Source organism: Narcine bancroftii, chromosome 7 (assembly GCF_036971445.1).
Source record: "Narcine bancroftii isolate sNarBan1 chromosome 7, sNarBan1.hap1, whole genome shotgun sequence".
NCBI lineage: Eukaryota > Metazoa > Chordata > Chondrichthyes > Torpediniformes > Narcinidae > Narcine > Narcine bancroftii.
In genome coordinates this window covers 180,570,420-180,595,410 of record NC_091475.1, presented here as the reverse complement: position 1 = coordinate 180,595,410, position 24,991 = coordinate 180,570,420, and the positions used below count along the sequence as shown (strand labels likewise).

General features: G+C 42.4%; 1 protein-coding gene across 1 annotated transcript in view; it reads right to left on the bottom strand.

The window, feature by feature from the left end:
- Positions 1-24,991, bottom strand: part of wdr95 (WD40 repeat domain 95) — a 158,042-nt gene that overhangs the window by 77,567 nt on the left and 55,484 nt on the right. The window contains exon 5 of the mRNA XM_069891576.1: positions 12,980-13,045. Coding sequence (XP_069747677.1) covers positions 12,980-13,045 — 66 coding nt within the window. The remainder of the gene's footprint in view (positions 1-12,979; positions 13,046-24,991) is intronic.

The window sequence follows — 24,991 nt, the reverse complement described above, 5'->3', positions numbered from 1 at the left end:
TCATGAGGGCAGATGCTCACCCACAATTTCACATTAAATTGGATGCAAGAGCAGCCGAAAATTCTTCGTTTGGACATGTCCTCAACACCTGACCTTCCCCATTTCATCAAAAATGGTGCTGCTTGTTCCTTTCCAAACCATATTCAAATAACAGATGAAATCTCCAGCTGTTCACAATCCCACATCCACGAGAGGGAGATAGGAGCAAGCTGGAAAGCAGTGGTTCCAGCTGTGGACTTCAAGAACCTTGCAAGCATCTCCTCTCACACTTGTACCTCATCTACAGGCTGTAACAGTGGTTCCACCTCAGCATTACTGCATATCATAGCTGTCTGTTGGCAAGACACCTTGTTGCAACAGGAACGCTGTTCTAACTACCAAGACTCACCCAGGAGATGGACAAGAACCTTACCTCTTAAAAAAAAACTTCGACTAGTGTGGTTTATACAACCACTGACACATACAAAGGCAATATGTATGCTTGTATCTGGATATACTTTCTATAGCTTCCAGTGCTGACTCATAGAGGATTCAGAATATTATAAGGTGTTCCATTCCTGAACATGGTCAAATTCAGTAAATCCCACCCAAGACAACAGGTGAGACCTAGAATTGATACAGAAAGGTAAAAAGATTTGTAGAATTATACAACGAAGAAACAGGCCTTTGGCTCACCACACCCATTCCAACCAATGCACCATCTCTACTAATCCCATGTTTCTGTGCTGGAATTGTTATATGGTTACCCACAAAGAGTCCAAAGCTTTCTATGTCATGGTGGTTGAAATGCTTGTCCAGGTTCTTTTAAAATGCTGTGAGACTACCTGCCTCCACCACAACTTCAAGCAGTGCTTTGCAGATTCCATCTTTTGTGAAAATAATTCCCCCTCAGATCCCTTCTAAAATGGTCTCACCTTCAACCAGAGACCTTTTATCTTAGCCACTCCCATGAGGAGAAAAATATTCTTACTATCTTTCTTAATATTCCCCTCATAATTACGTACACCTCTATCAAGCTCCTCTGCACCAGTTTTACCACCAGCCAGTTGGAATAAATCAACCTGTCCACAGCTCCTAGTCACCCAGTTTTAACACCCTGGTAGCGAAGCTGATAATAATTTGAAGTGTGCCCATACAAAAGTAAAATGTTGCAGATATTGAAAATCTAGTATGAAAGTTCATCAAGTTATGATCAACCAGCAGAATGTTAGTTTAATTTGGCATTGTGGTCAGCATAGACATTGTGGGCTGAAAGGCCTGATCTTGTGTAGTACTGTTCTATGGTCTAAGTTATGAAATAACCTGTGGAGACAGAATCTGATCGAATGTTTCTGATGGATGACCTTCCATCATGTGCTCTGATATTTTTCTCTTTGTTACCTTGATGTATTACAGCAATAGAAGTGGCCCTGGGATGATAAATGGAATCTTGAGAAACTGTGTCAATGACTGAACAAGATTCTGAAATTGTTGAGATTCAGCCGTAATGAAAAGTCACTTGGATAACATGCTATAAACCAATGGAGAAGAAGGTCACAGGAAAAGATACACAGCAACTAATGAGATAGGAATGAATGACCATCTCCATCTTGAATAAATGTTTGAAAACCTGTTCATAATGAACAAATATATCAAACAACAGCACAAGAAACACATTAAAATAACTTTAGACTTCATTTATGGGGAGAGATTGGATAGGCTGGGCTTGTTTTCCCTGGGGTGAAGGACTTTGAGATGTGATCTAAAAGAAGCATATTAAATTATGCAAATCATATGTAGGGTAGTAGTCAAAATCTATTTATCAAGACAATTGAATCAAAACAAGGCACAGGTTTGACAGTGAGAAGGGATTTAAGAGGAGAATTTAGGAGTAAGTAATTTTTAAAAACATAGGGAACAGATGCTATCAGATTGCACTGTGAGAGGAGGTGGTGAAAGTGTATACTATGTTTAAGAAGCAAAGACAGATAGTTGGATGGGCAGGGCGTAAAAGGGTATGGGCCTATTGCTAGAAAATAGGAATAGTATACAAGAGCAAAAATCAGCCAAAAGGCCTGTTTATCTGCTGTATAACTTGACTTATCCTGGCAACAATGCATGTCCTTCTCTTTCTACAATAAAAATCTGCCTAATGTGCTGGGTACTAGACAGAGGGTGGGAGAGGGCTCTGTTTCCTTTCATCATTTGAAATGTACTGGGGCTTGTAGGTTAATTGGGTGCAACTGGGCGGCACGGGCTAGTGGGCCAAAATGGCCTGTTACTGCGCTGTATGTCCAAATTTAATTTAAAAATTTATTGCTCCTTAATAGCCTTCGACCTCATGGCATGAACATCAATTTTTCTAATTTTGGGTAACTACACCTGTTTCTATCTCTTCTTTAACCAACTCCTGTCCTTACTTTTCTCTATAACATGCTGCCACCCTTCCCAGAGGTCTCTCCCTCTTCCTGTCTCTCCACCTCTTCCATCTTCTGTCTCATTCCCCACCATCTTAGCCCCTATGCAGCTCACTTCCTCCTTCATATACAGTATGTAATTTTAAACCCTTTTTACTTTAGTCTCAATAACAGGACCCACCCCAAAACATTGTCTGACCATTGTAGTGAAAGAGTGCTACCACCAGGAGGAGTTGAAGACAAGAGTGTGGGGTATCTGGGGAATGTTGCATCTTAGGCAGATTCAAGATGGAAGTCTCCACATGAGGCCTGGTCTGTGTGTGTTCTGTCTTGGTGCTTTTGCTTTAGTTAATAAACCTCTTTGTTTAAAAAGAACCCACGCTTCTTTATTGTAATAAAAGAAACATCACAACCACTTCTACCCATGGACCTACCTGGCCCACTGAATTCCTCCAACAGCTCATTGCTTCCTCAAGATACAGTAAGATACAAACAGGGCATTCCATTGGAAAAAATAACATATAATTTAAGAAATAACATCACAGTATTCGAACAAATTTGGGAACTGTACATGGAACACAACAGAGAAGTCCTACCGCGGACCTCAATCACCTAAAATGACAGAAGGAGAAGAGGACTAAATGAACTGACCCAATATGTAAAAGTGGATGACACAAACTTCTTTATTTTCATTGTGTGATGATATTGTTTAATGTATCACATATGTTGAACATTGAATGGGTGGGGAGGGGGGTGAAGGAGGGAGGGAAGGGAGGGGGGAAAAGGGGAGAAAATGACTCTGTGTATATTCAAGAGGGAAATATTTGTGTGTAGTTTGGTCAGTATGGTCAGTGTGAAAAATAAAAAAAATTTAAAAAAAAGATACAGTACAGGGACATTAGCCCACAATGTTGTACCGACCTGTAGAAACCTACTCAACAAACTAAACCTTCCTTACCTCACACCAATACCCCTCTATTTTTCTTGGATCCATGTGCCTGAGTCTTTTAAATGTCCCTATTGTACCACCCCTCTCCTAGGCACCCACTATTCTGTGTTAAAAAAATTGCCTCAGAAGTCTCCCCCCTAAGCTTTCCTCCCCTCACCTTGTACAAATGTCGCCCAGTATTTACTAGTCTTGACCCAAGAAAAAGCTGCTGGCTGTCCACCTTACCTATGCCTCGCATCTGCATTTTTGTTTGTGTTTAGCCACTTACAGCAAACCTTGTCAGGTTAGATCAAGGTAATAAAAAAGTGCTAGTAATAAATATGTCATGATGTATTGTATTTGGGATGTGATATTTTTCACAGTTTAACAACTATAGATGCCCGGCATGTACCTGCATGTTTTCTACAAGCTAGTAAGAGGTTCCCTAACTGGAGTAATTGAAGCAAGGAGCCATGTCATCAGGAGTGCATCTCAGGGGGTATCCTTGTTGATTCTGGTGAGAGCAGACCTGATGTATCTTTATCCTGGACAGATTTCTAACTTACCTAGCACTCCTGCCAGATTTCTCTCAGGGAATGTGTCAGGAAGATTGAGATATCTATATTTTACATTGTAACTGCCAGATAAGAGAGATCAGAGGTGATATACTAACACCACATTATTTTTTATCTATTTAAACTGACATCCTGGTGATTTATTTGTTCTTGTGCTGCAGTGTTTAGTTTCTGTCTTCTGCACAACCACAAAGAGATAAGGCAACACAATTTTCCCTGATCCATTTCAGATTATAATCATTTTTGATGCCAAATTTATGTCCTGCTGTATGAGAAACTGATGTTCATTAGAAATTTCTCTCAATTTTTAAACAAAATTAACACATTTAAAAAATGGTTGCTGATACTATACAGTACAATTTTAATATAAAACCTCAACAGGATTTGCTGTTATTATTCAGCTCCACTCCTTGCTGAGGCAAACCTGCAAGCATTGATGGCCTTGAGAAGACAGTAATACTGACAGAAGAAGCAGCTTCTTTATAATAGATTGGGCCTGAGGGGTAACAACACAAGCTCAAAGAGAATAAATTATCCAGAAAATATACCTTGAACTGGGAAACATAGCACAAGGAAACTATTAACAAAGTAATTGGTGAAAGGAACTTTTAATTTATTTTTCATTTTAATTTAGAGCTACAACATGGTAACAGGCCCTTCCGGCCAGACAACAAGCCCATGCTACCCAAATACACCCAATTTACCTACCAACACTGTACGTCTTTGGAATGCACCTGGGGAAAACACACCCATTCATGGGGAGAAGGTATAAGCTCTTCCCAGATGTTATAGATAGAGAACTTAGGTTAAAATGGCTTAAGTTAAAATGTGATGATTAATCATAAAAAGGGAAGCCAGAACGGACAGGGAGCTTACTAGCAGCCAAGGACAAAAAGTTCAGCTGGACATGTTTTTTTAAACATATCTTTTCATGGTCATAGTGAGAGACATGCAGGAGACAAAAGATTGATAAGAAGGGTGAGAAACAGAATTTAGTGTATGTAGAGTTCGCAGCGTACGTAACGAACGTGATAATTAAAAATGCAGTTGTACTTAGAATGCTTTTGCAATACTAACCAATTAAAACAGTATTAATAAGAAGGGGAAGGGCAAACAACAAGGGTATAAAAATCAATGCACTGTATGTATCGGGGCTTAACTGGTGAGAAGCCAGTTGAGTCCAACTCTGCAGACTTGTAAATAAAGCTTGTCGTGTCATCAGTTTTAAAGAGACTCATGTGTGAGAAGTTTTATTTCTGACAAATGGGGGCTCGTCCGGGATCTACACTCCGGCCGTGAGGGGAGGCGAGAAGAGGGACATCGGAGGCGGTGCACCCCGCTGAGTTCAGCGGCTCCTAGTCCCTTGCTCGTCGCTACGGGCGGCTTGAGCGAGTGGTATCCGGACAAGGTGACACGACAAGACGGAGAGGAGAAGGGTGACGGTTCAATCCCCGGGAAGACACTGGTAAGTGACGACTTACGATTGTGGTGTGGGGATTGGGTAACAGGTGTAACGGGATACACCTGTTTGGATAAAAAAAAAACCTAACGTAATAGATCAGGTATAGAGCTTTTGTCGTGGCGTGAGGACCCTGTCGTGGGACTCTAGGATAGACCCCAGGGAAACTTCGGCGGTAACCGAAGGAGGGACAGCACCTCCGACGAAGTGCCGAGAAGAAAGGGGTCAACCCCAGGGAAACCTCAGCGGTAACCGAAGGAGGGACAGTACCTCCGACGAGGCGTCTGAGAAGAAGGGAGTAGGGTCCAGAACGAGAGGGTCCTCAGCAACGATAAACAGATCTAGGTGGGAAAATGGGAGGATCAAAATCTAAGGGCTCGTCTGAAAATTCAGGACAATTCCTGGGAGTTCCCCTTGACAGCCCTTTGGGGAGAATGTTTGAAAATTGGGATAGTAAAAGATATCGAGACAAAAACAAGAAAAAGATGGTCCAATATTGTCTCCTTTGGTCGAAACAACCTATTAAAGGTTCCTCGGTCTGGTGGCCGAAATTTGGATCTGATGAGGATTGGGTTAGACAAGCATTAAACATATATGTAAATTCGAGACCAAAGGTGAATCAAGAAGAGTCAGCATATGCATTTTGTTGGGTTCCCTGGCCAGGATCCTTAACAAAATGTTTTAAATTGAGGGTAGCGGGAGAAAAGAAGTGGGAACCTCTGGACAACCTTCCCCCTCCTCATATTCCCCCGGTGCCTACTGCGCCCGAGGAAAGCTCATTACCGGAGGGGAAAGGTGATGAATCTGATTGCCCCGAAAGGGGCCGGGAAAAAAAGAATGAATTAAGGGAGTCGGACCCTAAACTTCCACCGGTAAACCGACCCTGGACAAGATCCCAGACTGGTCCAGAACCATCAAAGTTTTCAGTAAGCCTAAATCCCCTGAGGGAAGTTCCTATGGGAGGACCGGGAGGGGGAACGGGATATGTGAATGTTCCCCTAACTAGTACAGAGGTGCGGGGATTTAAGAAAGAAATGAAAAAGTTATTGGAAGATCCTATAGGACTGGCTGAACAGCTCGACCAATTCCTGGGACCAAACACATATACGTGGAAAGAGATGCAGGCAATAATGGGAACATTATTCTCACCCCAGGAGAGGCAGATGATTCGACGGGCTGCCCTCCTCATGTGGGAATATGAACAACCTGGGGACCCCAGACCCCATGAACAAAAATATCCCTTAAATGAACCCAGGTGGGACAAACGAACACCGAGGGATTGGCAAGTATGAGACAATATAGAGAGTGGACAATTAAAGGGATACGGGAGGCTGTGCCAAAGGGTCACAATTTCACCAAGGCATTTGGGAACCACCAGGGGAAAGACGAGTCCCCTACTGATTTCTTGGAGAGGGTGAGAAAGAATGTCCAACAGTATGCGGGCGTGGACCCTAGTACACCAATGGGTGAACAGCTTATTCGAATTGAATTTGTTTCCAAATCATGGCAGGACATTAGAAAGAAACTAGAAAAGGAGGAGGACTGGAGCGAAAAACCCCTAAGCGACCTGTTAAAAAAGGCGCAAAAAGTATATGTGCAGAGAGAAGAAGAAGATCAAAAGAGGGCGACAAAGGTTATGGTACAGACTATCCGACAGATGAATGCCGAATCCAGAGGGGAAAGAAAACAAAACCTTCCTCTAAACAATCCAAGATATCCAAGAGAGGGAAGACCCCGGAGGTTCGTTAAGTGCTATTACTGCAATGAGGAAGGACACTTTAAGAGGGAATGCCCCCGATACAAGAGGGAATTGCGTGCCCTCGAACTTATGGAAGAAGATTAGGGGGGTCAGGGGTTCCAAATGTTAGGGACCAAGTATAAGAGGGAACCCCTGGTAAAACTAAAAATTGGTCCCAAGGGAGAAGAGGTGGTGTTTATGGTGGACACAGGAGCGGAACGAAGTAGTGTAATAACTGTGCCAATCGGGACTGAACCTGTAAAAAGTAATTTGACAATTTCTAGGATAGAAGGGGCTCCCAGAATGGTATCAATAATTCCCCAAGTAACAGTGAAACTGGAAGAAAGAGAAGGGGTACAAGACCTCTTGTTGTTACCGTCGGCTGGATTTAACCTCCTACGAAGGGACTTACAGACTCTCCTAGGTTTGGGTGCTCTCCCTGTGGACGGAGAAGTGCGAGTCCACCTCTGTGCTCTAAAGGAAGAGGATGAACGGCAGATTGACGAGAGAGTCTGGTATAAGGAGGGAAATCGAGGAGGTCTGGACATCCCACCTTTACATGTCACATTAATACCAGGTCATCAGCCGGTAAGGAAACGTCAGTATCCTATTTCTTTGGAAGGGAGAAAAGGGCTACAGCCGGTAATTGAGACTCTAATACGAGACGGACTATTAGAAGAATGCATGTCACCTTATAACACCCCTATACTCCCAGTGAAAAAGTCAGATGGATCCTATCGCCTAGTTCAGGATCTAAGAAGTTTGAATGCTATTGTTCAGACCCGCCACCCAGTGGTGCCTAATCCCTATACTATTATGAGTCGGATTCCCCCAGACCATGAGTGGTTTAGTGTTATCGACTTGAAGAATGCCTTCTGGACGTGTCCATTAGAAGAGGAAAGTAGAGATATGTTCGCGTTTGAATGGGAAAATCCATGGACAGGTAGACGGAGACAGCTTTGGTGGACTGTATTGCCCCAAGGGTTCACTGAATCTCCGAACCTGTTTGGACAAATGCTAGAACAAATCCTGGCGGACTATCCACAATCTGATGATTCCCAACTAATGCAGTATGTGGACGATTTACTATTATCAGGACCCAAGGAACAAGAAATGAGGGGAGATACAATTAGACTCTTGAATTATCTGGGGAAAAAGGGTCTACGGGTGTCCAGGAACAAGTTACAGTTCGTTGAGAGAACTGTGGTATATCTGGGACACCAGATAAGTAAAGGACAGAAACGGATTACCCCTGAACGGATTGCGGGAATCATTAGAATGCCGTTACCCCGTAATAAGAAGGAAATAAGACAATTCCTGGGACTCTTAGGTTACTGTAGGTTATGGATAGAGGACTACTCAGCGTTGGTGAAGTTTATGTATGAAAAGCTGACAAATGAAAATGAATATCCATTGAAATGGACCCAGGAGGAGGAGGGATGGTTTGAGGACTTGAAGCATCGCCTGACACGAGCCCCAGTACTCACTCTGCCCTCTTTAAAACAGCCCTTCCAGCTATTTGTCACTCATAACCAAGGAACAGCTGTGGGAGTTTTAACACAGGAAAAAGGCGGTCAGCGACACCCAGTGGCTTTCCTTTCCAAAATGATGGACCCAGTGTCTCGCGGATGGCCGACGTGTATCCAGGGAGTAGCGGCTGCTGCTCTGTTGGTAGAGGAAGTACGTAAACTTACTTTTGGAGGAAAGATGACTGTGTACACCTCCCATTCTGTGAGTGTTTTATTAACACAAACTGCCCATCGATGGCTGACTGATTCTCGCATATTAAAGTATGAAACCATTTTAATGGTCGAAGAAGATCTACAGTTTGCAAAGATTAATAGCTGCAACCCAGCTCAGTTTTTATACGGCAGTGAAACAGAGAGAGAGGTGGAGCACGACTGTGTCGAGTTGACGGATCTTCAGACCAAGACCTGAGAAGACCTTTGCGATACTCCTCTGGGAGAAGGATATGAATTCTACATTGACGGCTCCGCCAGATGTGTTGACGGAATGAGAAGAAGTGGGTATGCTATAATAGAAGGAAATACTTGGAAAGTAGTAGAATCCACGAGACTACCCGGAAGCTGGTCAGCACAGTCCTGTGAAGTATATGCCTTGCAGAGAGCCCTCAGAATACTGGCAGAGAAAACTGGAACGATTTACACTGATTCCAAATACGCATACGGGGTAGTGCATACCTTTGGTAAGATCTGGAAGGAGCGTGGTCTAATTACATCAAGAGGAAAGGAATTGGCACACGAACAGATGATTACTCTGACTTTAGAAGCCTTGACATTACCCCAGGAAATAGCAGTGGTCTACATACCAGGCCATCAGAGGGGAGATACCCCGACAGCAATTGGAAACAGACTGGCTGATGAAGAAGCTAAAAGGGCAGCCATGCAACAAGAAGTCCGTTTGCTGACCTTAATCCCAATAAGACAAGGCATAAAGAAGGCTCCCATTTTCACTGCTAAGGAAGAAAAGGACATGGCTCAGCTGGGCGCAAGCCAGCTGCCTGATGGAACATGGAAGACACCAGATGGAAGAATGGTTCTAAATAAAGAAATAACTCGCAATATTTTAAAACACCTGCACCATCAGAGCCACTGGGGCACCCAAGCCTTATGTGACACAGTGCTTCGAGAATATGTGTGTAAGGGAATCTACACCTTGGCCCAACAGGAGGTGCAGAACTGTCACCTATGCACAAAAATTAATAAGAAGGTAATGAGGACAGGGACCATGGGAGGTCAACCATTAGCCATACGCCCTTTTCAAAGTATCCAGATCGACTTCACAGAGTTACCTCAAGTCCAAAGATGGAAGTATCTGTTGGTGGTAATAGATCACTTTACCCGATGGGTGGAAGCCTTCCCAACAGTAAATGCTACAGCCTCTACAGTAGCTCGCCTCCTCCTAGAGCAGATAATCCCCAGATATGGTATAATGGATTCTATAGACTCAGACAGGGGTCCACATTTTTGTTCAAAAATCCAGCAATTGATTTGTAATGCATTACAGGTCTCTTGGAAATTGCATACCCTTTGGCATCCACAAAGCTCAGGGAGGGTTGAACGTATGAATGGAACCCTAAAAATGCAATTGACAAAATTAATGGTGGAAACTAAAATGCCTTGGATAAAGTGTCTGCCCCTGGCTTTATTGAGAATTCGTACTGCCCCACGAAAAGATGTAGGGTTGTGCCCTTATGAAATGATGTTTGGGCTTCCCTTCTGGAGTACAGTTGAGGGGTGTCCCACCTTGGGGGAAGGGGATATATTTGTTAGGAACTATTTACAGGCACTGTCACGCTCTCTTACAGATTTATGAAAGAGAGGACTATTGGCACAAACACCGCCTCTAGACTTTTCTTTACACAAAGTGGAACCAGGAGACTGGATTCTCATCAAGACCTGGAAAACTGAAAAACTCCAGCCCCAGTGGGAAGGTCCATACCAAGTTCTCTTAACTACAGAGGCTGCAGCATGAACAAGAGAGAAGGGGTGGACGCACGCATCCAGATTTAAGGGACCTGTAGAGGCGCCTCAGGACCCTGATACGAACTCAGATTGGACTTGTGTTCCTGGAGAAAAACCTCTTACCTTGCGATTTCGCAGAAAGACTTGATTCACAATGTTATTGTTATGTTCTTTGATTTTTCTTAGTTTGCCTATGTCTTTATCAGGTGTGAAATGTAAGAAATGCAGAGACACAGTGGTCCTGTTTCAGGACCGCACTTGGGGAAGAAAGGAGGGTAATTTTATTTCCCATACCTCAGTTCCTGAGAAATGCTGGGCAGAAAATACCACCCAACATCCATATACCCCTTGTGTGGAAAAAAGAAGGAAATAATATGGGTCATTATATACAGATTCCTAATACCACTCCTTTCCCTCTTAACGGTTGGAAGGGTGACTCAGGCCCACCATGCCCTGATGGACTCTGGTTTTGCATACACCAGCGTACTGTTCCAATAAGAAATTCCACTCCACACTTGGAGAATTTTTCCTCCTACCCCACGATCACGGTCATAAATTAGGAGTGAAGATTTTTGATACATTACACCGTCAGCCCCGCTCTAGCACGGTACATTTGGGACAATGGGGAGATGATTGGCCTCCAGAACGCATAATTCAATATTATGGTCCCGCTACATGGGCTCAAGATGGATCCTGGGGTTATCGTACTCCTATTTATATGTTAAATCGCATTATTCGCTTGCAAGCAGTCCTTGAAATTGTTACAAATCAAACAGCTCTAGCCCTGCAATTACTTGCATCCCAGCAAGGTCAAATGCGCTCTGCTATATATCAGAACCGTCTGGCCCTAGACTATCTCCTAGCCACAGAAGGAGGTGTATGTGGAAAGCTTAATTTGACTAACTGCTGCTTACAGATTGATGATAATGGCCAAGCCATTCGAAAAATCGCTGATAATATTCGTACTTTGTCCCATGTACCGGTTCAAACCTGGCATCCTTTTGCAAAATTAAATTGGATGGACAAATGGTTTGGAGGAACCTGGTGGCGTACCTTATTGTGGGTCATCGGAGGTATTTTATTCCTCCTACTTGTTTTGCCCTGTATTATTCCCTGTCTACGCAGCCTGGTGATTTCCATGGTCCAACAGGCTATGCAACCAGGGGAACTGGGAGACCCCGTTAGAATTTTACTTCAGCACGAAATTAATTTATCATGAGACGTTTCTCTTCCCCGAGTTAAAATCCCCATTCACATATATATATAATACACACATTTTAAAGAGAGAAAGGGGTGGATTGTTATAGATAGAGAACTTAGGTTAAAATGGCTTAAGTTAAAATGTGATGATTAATCATAAAAAGGGAAGCCAGAACGGACAGGGAGCTTACTAGCAGCCAAGGACAAAAAGTTCAGCTGGACATGTTTTTTTAAACATATCTTTTCATGGTCATAGTGAGAGACATGCAGGAGACAAAAGATTGATAAGAAGGGTGAGAAACAGAATTTAGTGTATGTAGAGTTCGCAGCGTACGTAACGAACGTGATAATTAAAAATGCAGTTGTACTTAGAATGCTTTTGCAATACTAACCAATTAAAACAGTATTAATAAGAAGGGGAAGGGCAAACAACAAGGGTATAAAAATCAATGCACTGTATGTATCGGGGCTTAACTGGTGAGAAGCCAGTTGAGTCCAACTCTGCAGACTTGTAAATAAAGCTTGTCGTGTCATCAGTTTTAAAGAGACTCATGTGTGAGAAGTTTTATTTCTGACACCAGATACCACTGGATTCAAACTGGGTTGCTGACCATGTAGTAGTGTGGTGCTAACATCTCAGCTATATGTGCTGCCATTCCATTATCATTTAAAAAAGCTCCTCATCCCTTAATTAGTTCAACGTGTTTGTCCTTGTATTGAATAGCTGCCTAATTTACGCACTCAAACAAATATTATTTTTCTCTTTTTGAGAGATTAAGTAATTTCTCAATACAATAGAGAAAAATGGAAAAAGCTACAGATTTTATTAAATTAGGCAACATATCATGATGACTGACCAACTTAAAAAATGATTGAAAGGAACAATATTTGAAGTATTGTGGTAATTCCACAATTTTAGCACACTCCCCTCATTTAGCTCTTACCCACAGATGTTTCAAACTACTTTCTAATTTCATCTTTGGATGCATAGTTTTTTTTCTCTGAATAAAATTAACAATAATTATCCTCAACTTTTACTTTAGAAATAGTTATCGAGGAAATGGTTTCAATATACCGGTTAATTTGTTCCAGTTAAACCTTTCAGTTTAAGGAGCTGAAATACAAGTTGGAAGATTAAGTTGAACATCTCAGAACATAAATAGGTTCCTCAAGTCTGCAGCAACAATGATGAACATACCCATTCAATCAGACCACTTGCAGAATAATCAATCTTCCTGAAAAGTTCTTCGATTTGGTCATCATTCTGGAATGAGAAACAGTAAAATGAATTAAACCAGAAACTGAAAACAGAATTTTGTTGATTGAGGCAGTGATGCGTACACTTCACTCTGCAGGCATCCAATATCCATTAGGGAAATGGTGGGGCAGAAATAAACCACAATGGTGTAATAAGAAAGAGCTGTCCAATTCTAATCTGAGAATCTTCCCCTTGTGGCGGCACACCATTATGCAGGCAAACCTGCCCCGCAGGTCATGCACGCGGCGGGGCAGCCGGCCAAAATGGCGCCTTCGGGGGTTTCTCCCCGAACTCAGCACCAGGCTCAGAAGCCCGCGCTCTGCGGCCCACGTGACGCCCAGTGACGTCAGATCCTCCGGCGCAGTTCTCAGCCAGGTCTAGGCTGGGAGCATAAGACCAGCCAGGCAGACCTCAATAAAGGAGCATTTGCTCACTTAACTCAACCCGTTTGGTTGTGGAATTATTCAGTAAGCAGAGTAGCCGCCACTACATTGGTGACACCGACAAGTTCAAATGCCTTTTTTTTAAAATAATTTTTTATTTTTCGCACTATGAACCATATCAATCAAAATACACACAAACATTTCCCTCGTGAATATACACAATGGCATTTTCTCCACTTTTTTCCCACCATCCTTCCTACCCCCCTCCAAATCCATTAAACGTTCAACATATACAATACAATAAAACCATTAAACAATGTCATCACACAATGAAAATAAACAAGAAAATTGTGTCATCTACTTTTACACACTGGATCAGGTCATTTTGTCTTCTCTTTTTATCATTTTAGGGGGTGGAGGTCTGCGGTTGGCCCTCTCTGTTGTGTTCCATGTACGGTTCCCAAATTTGTTCAAATAATGTAACTTTATTTTGTAAATTATATGTTATTTTTTCCAATGGAATACATTTGTTCATTTCTATGTACCATTGCTGTACTCTCAGGCTCTCTTCTGATTTCCAAGCTGACATTATACATTTTTTTGGTACAGCTAAGGCTATCATAATAAATCTTTTTTGCACTTCATCCAGTTTGAGGCCTAATTCTTTACTACTTAAATTACTTAGAAGATCTCTGGATTTTTTGGTATGTTGCTTTTTTTTGATTTTATTTAATACCTGATTTAGATCTTCCCAAAACTTTTTCACTTTCTCACATGCCTAAATTGTATGTACTGTTGTTCCCGTTTCCTTCTTACAGCGAAAACATCTATCTGATAATGCTGGATCCCATTTATTTAACTTTTGGGGCATGATATATAGCCTGTGTAACCAATTATATTGTATCATGCATAGCCTCATATTTATTATATTTTTCATAGTTCCAGAGCTCAAATTTTCCCATATTTCATTTTTTTTATCTTTGTTTAAATCTTTTTCCCACTTTTGTTTGGGTTTATAGCTTATTTCATCATTTTCCTTCTCTTGCAGCTTGATGTACATGTTGGTTTATAATCTTTTTATTATCGTTGTTTCTGTAATCACATATTCAAAGCTGCTTCCTTCTGGTAATCTCAGTCTGCTTCCCAATTTGTCCTTTAAGTAGGCTTTCAGTTGGTGGTAATGCAAACATTGTACCATGAGTTATTCCATATTTGTACTTCATTTGTTCAAATGATAATAAATTATTTCCCAAAAAACAATTTTCTATTCTTTTAATTCCTTTTCTCTCCCATTCTCTAAAGGAAAGGTTATCTATTGTGAAAGGGATTAGTTAATTTTGCGTCAATAATCATTTTGGCAGTTGGTAATTTGTTTTTTTTCCTTTCTACGTGAATCTTCTTCCATTTTTTGAGTAAATGGTGCAATACTGGTGAACTTCTTTATTGCACCAGTTTTTCATCCCACTGATAAAGTATATGTTCTGGTACTTTCTCCCCGATTTTATCTAGCTCTATCTTGGTCCAATCTGGCTTTTCCCTTGTTTGATAAAAATCTGATAGATACCTTAATTGTGCTGCTCTATAATAATTTTTAAAGTTTGGTAGCTGCAAACCACCTTGTTTGTACCATTCTGTTAATTTATCTAGTGCTATCTTCGGATTCCCCCCTTTCCATAAGAATTTCCTTATTATTCTCTTTAGTTCATTGAAGAATTTCTCTGTTAAGGGAATTGGTAACGATTGAAATAGGTATTGTATCCTTGGGAAGACATTCATTTTAATGCAATTTACCCTCCCTATCAGTGTTAGTGGCAATTCTTTCCAATGTTCTAAGTCATCCTGTAATTTCTTCATTAATGGCTGATAATTTAATTTGTATAGGTGGCCTAAATTATTATCTAATCTAATACCTAGGTATCGGATTGCTTGTGTTTGCCATTTAAATGGTGATTCTTTTTTTAAACTCTGTGTAATCCGCATTATTCATTGGTATCACTTCACTTTTATTTGCGTTGATCTTGTACCCCAACATTTCTCCATATTACTTCAATTTCTTATGTAGATCTTTTATTATATTTCTGGTTCTGTTAAGTATACTATGATGTCATCTGCAAATAAACTGATTTTATATTCCTCCTTTATTTTTGTCCCTTTTATTTTATTTTCTGTTCTTATCAAATATGCCAATGGTTCTATTGCTAAAGCAAACAGTGAGGGAGATAGTGGACATCCCTGCCGAGTTGACCTACTTAATTTAAATTGGTTCGATACATTTCCATTTACTGTCACCTTCGCCAATGGTCCCTTATATAATACTTTAATCCAAGTAATATATTTTTCTGGTTGGTTGAACCTCTGTAATACTTTGAATAAATAATTCCATTCTACCCTGTCAAAGGCTTTCTCTGCATCTAAAGCAACAGACTGTGATAGTACAGATCTATCACCAATGTACATAGTGTATATAGTTACTGTATCTAGACTGTGCTTACAGCGATTGGCTGAGAGCTAAGCCACACCTATTGTCTGGGCCTTAAAGGGTTGTGTCCCTAGCCAGGTCGGATCATTCCGGACTGGTCGGCCACCTGTGAAGAGCTCCGGTCTTTTGCTAATAAAAGCCTTGGTTTGGATCAACAAGTCTTTGGTTCTTTCGACGAGCTCTACAATTTTATTAGCAAAAGAATTTTTTTTGAAAAGGATGGAGCGTTTAACTCGGCCAGAAAAACTTGATATCGACCCACAGTCAGCTACAGCCTTCAAAGCCTTTAACTTCTGGCTTCTGAACTTTGAAAACTTCCTGAGACTCATTGAGGTGGAGGAGGATAACGAGCGGCTAACAGCATTGCTGTATACGGTGTCCTTGAGAGTCTACGAGAACATCCAGGATGAGACCACTTACACCGCAGCCATAAAGGTACTGAAAGGACTGTATGATCAACCGGTGAACGGAGTTCATGCCCGGCTCATGCTTGCGTCAAGGAAGCAACAGCCCGGCGAGTCCAGCAGGGCATATTTACAAGTATTAAAGGCATTGGGCAAGGACTGTAACTCTGTGGACAAAACTGCTGCCGAGATCACAAATGATCTCGTCCGGGATGTCTATGTGGCCGGACTCCGATCGAATGAAGTGAGGCTGTGCTTGCTCGAACAAGGGGTAGAAAAACTAGAGGACGTGGCCCGGATTGCAATCACAATGGAGGATGCAGCTTTAAAGTCCACCGAGCTCTCTAGGGATTGGACCCCTCATTCTGATGTGAGTAGAGTGCCCTTCTACCCTACCATCCCCCGAGATACTGACGGCCTGTCGGCTGCTGCTACCCTGCCCCGTGCGAACCCGAAATGTTATTTCTGCGGGAGGGACAAGCACAGCAGGTCCCAGTGTCCAGCAAGAAAAGCCAAGTGCCAGAAGTGCCTTAAAAACGGCCACTTTGCTGCAGTCTGTAGGTCTAAAATGGCCGCCAGCAAACACAGTGCCTCGTGTGAAGCCCAATCGCCACTATCCCATTCAAACTCTTCTTCCCCAGAGCTCTCGTCCAATGTGAGCGAGGGCTCCCCTGCACGGCAACGCCTGACGTCACGGAGACGCCGAACACGGAAGGGGCAGCCCACCCTCGCAACCATGGTGTTGGCCCACCTCTCGCCCCCGTGCGGAACACTCGACGCTGCCGCCGCCGCCACAGACATCCCCGGGGCCAACGCTACCGCCGCTGCCACAGACACCCCCGGGGCTGACGCTACCGCCACTGCTGCCGCCGCCACAGACACCCCCGGGGCCGCCGCTACCGCCGCTGCTGCCGCCGCCACAGCCACCCCCGGGGCCGACGCTACCGCCGCTGCTGCCGCCGCCACAGCCACCCCTGTGGCCAACCTGGTACTCACCCTAGCGTCCATCGCCGACGACCGCCAGGCCCCGACCGCCGCGACCAATGACCCACCCACCGCCAATCGCGAGCAACTGCAACCCCCACTACTTACCATTCACCTGCCAATGCCGCCACAACAGCACTTCCGGGAGGTCCTCCAACCTGCTCCTCGAGCGTTAACTACGTCATCCCGTTGCGTGACGTCATCGCGCAAAACTCCCCTGTCAACTGCTTCAATAACACTAAACCAGCAATGCTCACATCCCCTCACCAGAGCAATGGAACTGATTAAAGTGCATGAACACTACACCAATTGCTTATTTGACTCTGGGTCAACTGACAGTTTTATCCAGCCAGATCTGGCTCACCGTTGGGGACTTGACATTATCCCCACTACCCAGAGGATCTCATTAGCGACGAGGTCGCACTTTACTGGGATAAAGGGGTATTGCATCGCCACGCTGGAAGTACAGGGCGTAACGGTCACCCACTTCAAATTATTCGTCCTTCCCCAATTGTGCGCCCCAGTGTTGCTGGGATTAGACTTCCAGTGTCAGTTCCAAATGGTGTCCCTACACTTTGGGGGACCCCATGCCCCCCTCTCGGTCTGCCATCGCCCCACCCCCGAAGCACCCGAGCAACCCGCCCCCGTGCCCCGGGGCCAATCCTGTGGCCTTTCCACACTCCGGATTGCCCCGCCAGCACTCTTCGCAAACCTCACCCCTGGCTGGAAGCCTGTGGCCACCAAAAGTCGGCAATATAGTTACGAAAACAGGCAATTCATTAGGAGTGAGGTGCGTAGATTGCTGGATAAGGGCATCATCGAACCCAGTTCAAGCCCCTGGAGAGCCCAGGTGGTGGTTGTCAAGAATGGGGAAAAACTACGGATGGTGGTCGACTATAACCAGACCATTAACCGCTTCACACTCCTGGATGCGTACCCCCTGCCACGCATCACGGATGTGGTGAACCAGATCGCCCAATACCGCATTTTCTCCACTATTGACCTACGTTCGGCCTACCACCAGCTCCCGATCCGCTGCGAGGACCGACCATTCACGGCCTTTGAAGCGAATGGGCGGCTATATCAATTTCTCAGGGTACCATTCGGGGTCACGAATGGTGTCGCGGTCTTCCAGCGGGAAATGGACAGGATGGTGGACCAGAACGGGCTAACTGCTACCTTCCCGTATCTGGACAATATCACCATCTGCGGCCACGACATGCAGGACCATGACGCCAACCTAGACAAATTTCTTCAAACTGTCCGTCGGCTGAACCTGACTTACAATTTGGACAAGTGTGTCTTCCGGACCACACGACTCGCTATTCTAGGTTGTGTGGTGGAGAACAGGATAGTCGTGCCAGATCCTGACCGCATGCATCCCCTAATGGACTTACCCCACCCCCCCACATACCCAGAAAGCTCTCAAACGTTGCCTGAGCCTTTTCTCGTATTATGCCCAATGGATTCCACACTACGCCGACAAGGTGCGTCCTCTTATCAAGACCACCTCCTTTCCCCTCTCGACTGAAGCCACAGCGGCTTTCGATCGAATCAAATCTGACATCGCTGCTGCGACGCTGCACGCGATCGATGAGTCTGTCCCGTTTCAAGTCGAGAGCGATGCATCCGACTTCGCCCTGGCAGCCACCTTGAACCAGGCCGGTCGGCCTGTAGCCTTCTTCTCCAGAACCCTCCAGGATCCAGAGAGTAGACACTCCTCGATCGAGAAGGAGGCCCAGGCCATAGTTGAAGCGGTGCGTCGTTGGAGACATTACCTCGCTGGGAGGCGCTTTACACTGTTGACTGATCAACGCGCGGTCTCCTTCATGTTCAGCAACACCCAGCGTGGTAAGATTAAAAAAACGACAAAATCGCCAGATGGAGAATCGAACTCTCCACCTTTAACTATGACATCCTGTACCGGCCTGGTAAGCTCAACGACCCGCCTGACGTGCTCTCCAGGGGGACGTGCGCCAGCATACAGATGGACAGACTACGGAAACTCCATGAGGCGCTCTGTCATCCAGGGGTCACTAGGTTTGCTCACTTTGTCAAGGGCGGGAGGACACTGTTTCAGTGCGGGACCTAGCTCAGGACGCGGTAGACCCAGCAAACCCCCCAACCCAACCTTCCCCAACTCCTTATTCTCCAGGCCCCGTGCCGCAACAGAAGGACCAACGGCACCCCAATGACCCGGGCCACCCTGCCGACAACACGACTGGGGAATTGAGCGACGGAGCAGTCGCACCCAACGAGCCCGCTGGCGACCCCAATCCCGGCACCACGGTCACGCCGGATGGTCAGACCCCCTGACCACTACAGTCCTTGACCTACCCCTTCCTTTCATTCTCTCCCTCGTTTTTGTTTTTTTTCCCAGGGTCAGTTCTCCAAGAAGGGGTGAATGTGATAGTACAGATCTATCACCAATGTACATAGTGTATATAGTTACTGTATCTAGACTGTGCTTACAGCGATTGGCTGAGAGCTAAGCCACACCTATTGTCTGGGCCTTAAAGGGTTGTGTCCCTAGCCAGGTCGGATCATTCCGGACTGGTCGGCCACCTGTGAAGAGCTCCGGTCTTTTGCTAATAAAAGCCTTGGTTTGGATCAACAAGTCTTTCGTTCTTTCGACGAGCTCTACACAGACACTGTTGGTATCTTATTTCCTTGTACTGCATGGATTAAGTTAATGAAGTTACAGATATTGTCTGTTGTTTGTCTTTTCTTAATAAATCCAGTTTGATCTTGTTTTACTATTTTTGGTACACAGTCAGCCAATCCGTTTGCTAATAGTTTAGCTATTATCTTATAATCTGTGTTAAGTAGAGATGTTGGTCTATACAATGCTATTGTTAGTGGATCTTTCCCCGTCTTTGGTATTACTGTAATTATTGCTGTCTTACATGAATCTGGCAAGTTTTGTGTTTCTTCTATCTGGTTCATTACTTCCAGGAGAGGAGGAATTAATAAGTCTTTAAAAGTTTTATAGAATTCTATTGGGAGTCCATCCTCTCCAGGCATTTTATTGTTCGGCAGCTTTTTTAATATATCCTGTATTTCCTCTATTTCAAATGGTTTTATCAATTTGTTTTGCTCTTCTTCTTTCAATTTCAGCAGTTCAATTTTAGCTAAAAACTCATCTATTTTGTCTTCTTTCCCTTCATTCTCAGTTCAGTATAATTTTCATTGATCTCTGTTGGGTTATATGTAATTTGTTTGTCCTTTTTCCTTGATGCCAATACAGTTGTTTTAGCTTGTTCTGTTTTAAGTTGCCAGGCTAGTATTTTGTGCGTTTTTTCTCCTAGCTGATAATACTTCTACTTTATTTTCATTATGTTCTTCTCCACCTTATAAGTTTGTAATGTTTTGTATTTTATGTTTTTGTCTGCCAATTCTCTTCTTTTTGTTGTATCTTCCCTTGTTGCCAGTTCTTTTTCTGTACTTACTATTTCCCTTTCCAACTGTTCTATTTCCTGATTGTAGTCCTTCTTCATCTTAGTTACATAACTTATTATCTGCCCTCAAATGAAGGCTTTCATTGCATCCCATAACATAAATTTGTCTTTCACTGATTCCATATTTATTTCAAAGTACATTTTAATTTGGCAATCAATAAATTCTTTAAATTCCCGTCTTTTAAGTAGCATGGAGTTTAATCTCCATCTATATGTTTTTGGTGGGACGTCCTCCAGTTCTATTGCTAATAACAGGGGTGAATGATCAGATAACACTCTAGCTTTATATTCCGTTTTCCTAACTCTCCCTTGGATATGGGCTGACAACAGGAACAGATCAATCTTTGAGTATGTTTTATGTCTACTCGAATAATATGAGTATTCCTTCTCCTCCATATATCTATAATTTGCATTTCCTGCAATGATTTAACCATAAATTTGGCTATTTTGTTCTTTTTGCTCGTCTTTTGTCCAGTTTTATCCACCTTTGGGTCCAAATTAAGGTTAAAATCCCCTCCTATCAATATATTCCTCTGCTTTATCTACAATCTTCAAAAAAATATTTTGCATAAACTTTTGATCCTCTTCATTAGGTGCATATATATGGACCAAATTCCAAAATTCTGAATATATCTGACACTTTATGGGGGGGCGTGGCAAGATGGCATAGAGTCTAGACATGTAATCTCGACCTCTCTGGCCTGACTTTCAAGAACCCGTTTTTAACTCTTTGTTTTCAGGTTTAAATTTTTTAAAAGTTAGTTTAAAGTATCAAGGAATTGTTATGGCTATTAATGGTAAAAAGATTAAACCTCAAGTACAGAAGAAACTACACTTTTGGAGTGTTGAAGATTTAGAGCCTAAACAGCCTCCTACGACTTCAGGTTTGTTTTCTTTCAAGTCTAAATCACAGAGATTGCCTGTGGGAGCTGAAAAAATGACTACTACTACTATATTTCTGACATCGCTGGAATTACCCATTCTCAGGAGGAAGGTGTGTGTGCCCCCGATGTGGATCCCGATCCTGGCAGCCTGCCAACTTTAACTTTAATGGCGGGGGCACGCAAGAAGATGATTCCATTGTCTGAAATACCCCAGGATATACTCCAATCTGAATATTTTGGTCCTTTTTGTGAGGGGGAGAAGAGCGTCGGCCCTCTGAGGAAGTCAGTGTGCCGTCGCTTCAAGTGAAGACTCGCAGTAAAACTGTTAAACTGCCTGTTGTTGAGATGCAGCAGGAGCTGCAGTTACCTGGTTCTACCACTATACAAGAGAAAGCAGGGCTGAGCTTTTCTGAATTACAATGAAAACAGCTATGCCTTATCATTCAGCCTATGTTGAATGAAATGTCTCAAAGGCTCAGTTTGGAGGTGGAAAAATCCGTTAAAGAATTGCGAGAACGTGAGAGGGAGTTAGAGAGGAAAGTGAAAAATCAAAGTAGAAGGAATAATGTGAAGATTGTTGGTTTGCCAGAAGGTATGGAAGAACAAGATCCTCTTCGTTTTTTCACCGAATGGATTCCACAAACACTGGGGCAGGAATTTTTCTCTGGAGGTCTCGTATTGGAAAGAGCTCATAGAGCCTTAAGAAGACCACCTTTGTCTGGTCAACCACCGAGACCCGTGATAATTCGATGTTTGAATTACTTGGACAGAGCAATTATACTTTGTCTAGCAGTGCAAAATGCGAGACAGCAACAAGCTCCGTTAATGATTCAGAATAGTAGAGTTTTTTCTATCCTGATTTGAGTCAAGAGGTTATTCAGCGTCGGCGTCAATTTAATTCAGTTAAAGAAGTTTTGTGGCGTAAAGGTTATAAGTCTACTTTTCGTTATCCGGCAGTGTTGAAGGTGTTTTGTGGAGACTTTCAATCTCGGTTTTTTGAGAATGAGCGTGAAGCAATGAGTTTTGCTGACTCGTTGCCAGATGTAAGAGGCCAAAGACCTAGCCCATCATTGTCTCCTAAAGAAAAATCTGGTTGTTCTGGAAAAGGAAGAAACGGAAAAAATGGGAGAAATGGGAATGGAAAGAGTCCGCTCTCTTGAAATGGGGTGACTGAGACTGGAATCCCTTGGATGAATAGAAGAACTTTTTTATTTTTACTTTCCTTTTATGTCATTATGATATTTTGTTGTTATTCTTTGTTTGGCTGTGGAGGGAAAGATTTGTTCTATGTTCTACTAGTCATCAGCCACTGGTGGGTGATCCACACCCAGTTTTTGTTTAGGTTTTCTTTTTATTTTCATTTTATTTAGACTTTACTTTATTGTTTTTTTTTCTCCTAATGGAGGGCCTATTTACGTTGATCTGAGTCTTTATATATTGATATTATTAGCTTTTAGTAATATTAGTGGATATATCAAAGTTGAAGTTTGCTTCCTTTAATGTCCGGGGTTCAAACAATCCGATTAAGCGTAAGCGTATTTTTGTTGAGTTCGATCTTTGGTAAAACGTGTTCAGTAGAGATATGGTTTTATTTGAAATGATTAAATTTGAGAATTTTCTTATGAGGGTACCAGAGAAAGGTTATATTTTAGTTATGTGTCAAATATTACAGGATGGTATGGATAAAAAGGGTTGGGATAAATCTAAGGTAAATGGGAAGTTGATATTGGTTTTATTTTTTCCGAGGATCATTGGTCAGATATGATTTGTGTTTTAGATGTGGTAACGCTGTTGGAATTTTTTTTCATGCGGTTTGGGATTAGATAAATTTTAATTTGCTTTTGTGTATTTGGTGCTATCTGTAGTGAAAAAATGTATTGCTAGTACGTGGAAAGATATGAATATGATTGATATTAATAGATGGTATAATGAGATGAAGTATTGTTTAATAATGGAAAAAATACATATGTTTCGCGGATAACTATAGTTTTTTTATTAATAGGTGGTTGTTATATTCAGAATATTTACATTTTGATTTATATTCAGAATATTTACATTTTGATTTATATTGACTAGATTTTAATTTGTATGCTTTACTTTTCTTTATTTTATTCTCTCTTTTCTTTATGGCTCTCCTTAGGAGAGTTGGCTGAAAGGGGGGGGGCTTTCTTTTTTTTTTCTTTCTTTTTTATATATATATAAAGTATAACGTTCATGTTTTGTTTATTGTTATATATGTTGCTTATTATCTGTATTTTGAACGAATAAATAAAGTTTAAAAAAATATTTTTCTGACACTTTATCATTACATACCTCCCTGCTGGATCTATTATTTCCTCCTCTATTTTGATTGATACATTTTTATTGAATAATATAGCTACTCCTCTGGCTTTTGAATTATATGATGCTGCCATTACGTGCCCTATCCAGTCTCTTCTTAATTTATTAAGTTCCACTTCAGTTAGATGCATTTCCTGCACGAATGCTATATCTATTTTTTCTTTTTTCAGTAAATTTAATAGCCTCTTCCTTTTGATTTGGTTATGTATTCCATTAATATTTATAGTCATATATCATATAATTCAACATGGCCATCTCACTCTGTTACACCTCATTTCTGCTCCCTCACCACCACTTTTCCCCTTTTCCCCATTTTCATCTCTCAGTTTTCCCTTTTTGAACTCAATGTATGACAGCACTTCTAAAACATAAAATACTTCAACAACTCCCACATCTAAAATTCCCTTTGCCCCAAGTGTTCTCCCCCTCTCTGAGTTGCCCCTTGTCGGGCAACCATAACTCCCCTCTCCATTCAGATTGCGAACCCACTCGCAAACGTCAACTGATTTCACAGTGACTGTTATTCTCTCCCCCAACCCCCTCCAGAAACGATTTTTATCTTCACATTTAAACAAAGCTCACCCTCTTTTCTTCTCTTTTTTCCCCCTTCTCCCTTACTTCCCTTTTCTTTCCCTACATTATTTTTACATCTTTATATGTAGTTTGTCGCCATTCTTTGTTCTTGTTACATCTCTTCATCTCTCTTTCTCCCCTGCAGATGTTCTGCAAATTCTCGTGCTTTCTCCGGATCCAAGAACAGTCTGTTTTTCTCCCCCAGGATAACTATTTTAAGCACAGCTGGATATCTTAACATAAATTTATAGCCTTTTTTCCATAGGATTGATTTTGCTGTGTTAAACTCGTTTCTCTTCTTTAGGAGTTCAAAACTTATGTCTGGGTAAAAAAATGTTTTTTGACCCTTGTATTCCAATGGTTTTTTATCTTCTCTAATTTTATTCCTTGCCCGCTCCAGTATATTTTCTCTTGTCGTGTATCTCATAAATTCTACTAAAACGGATC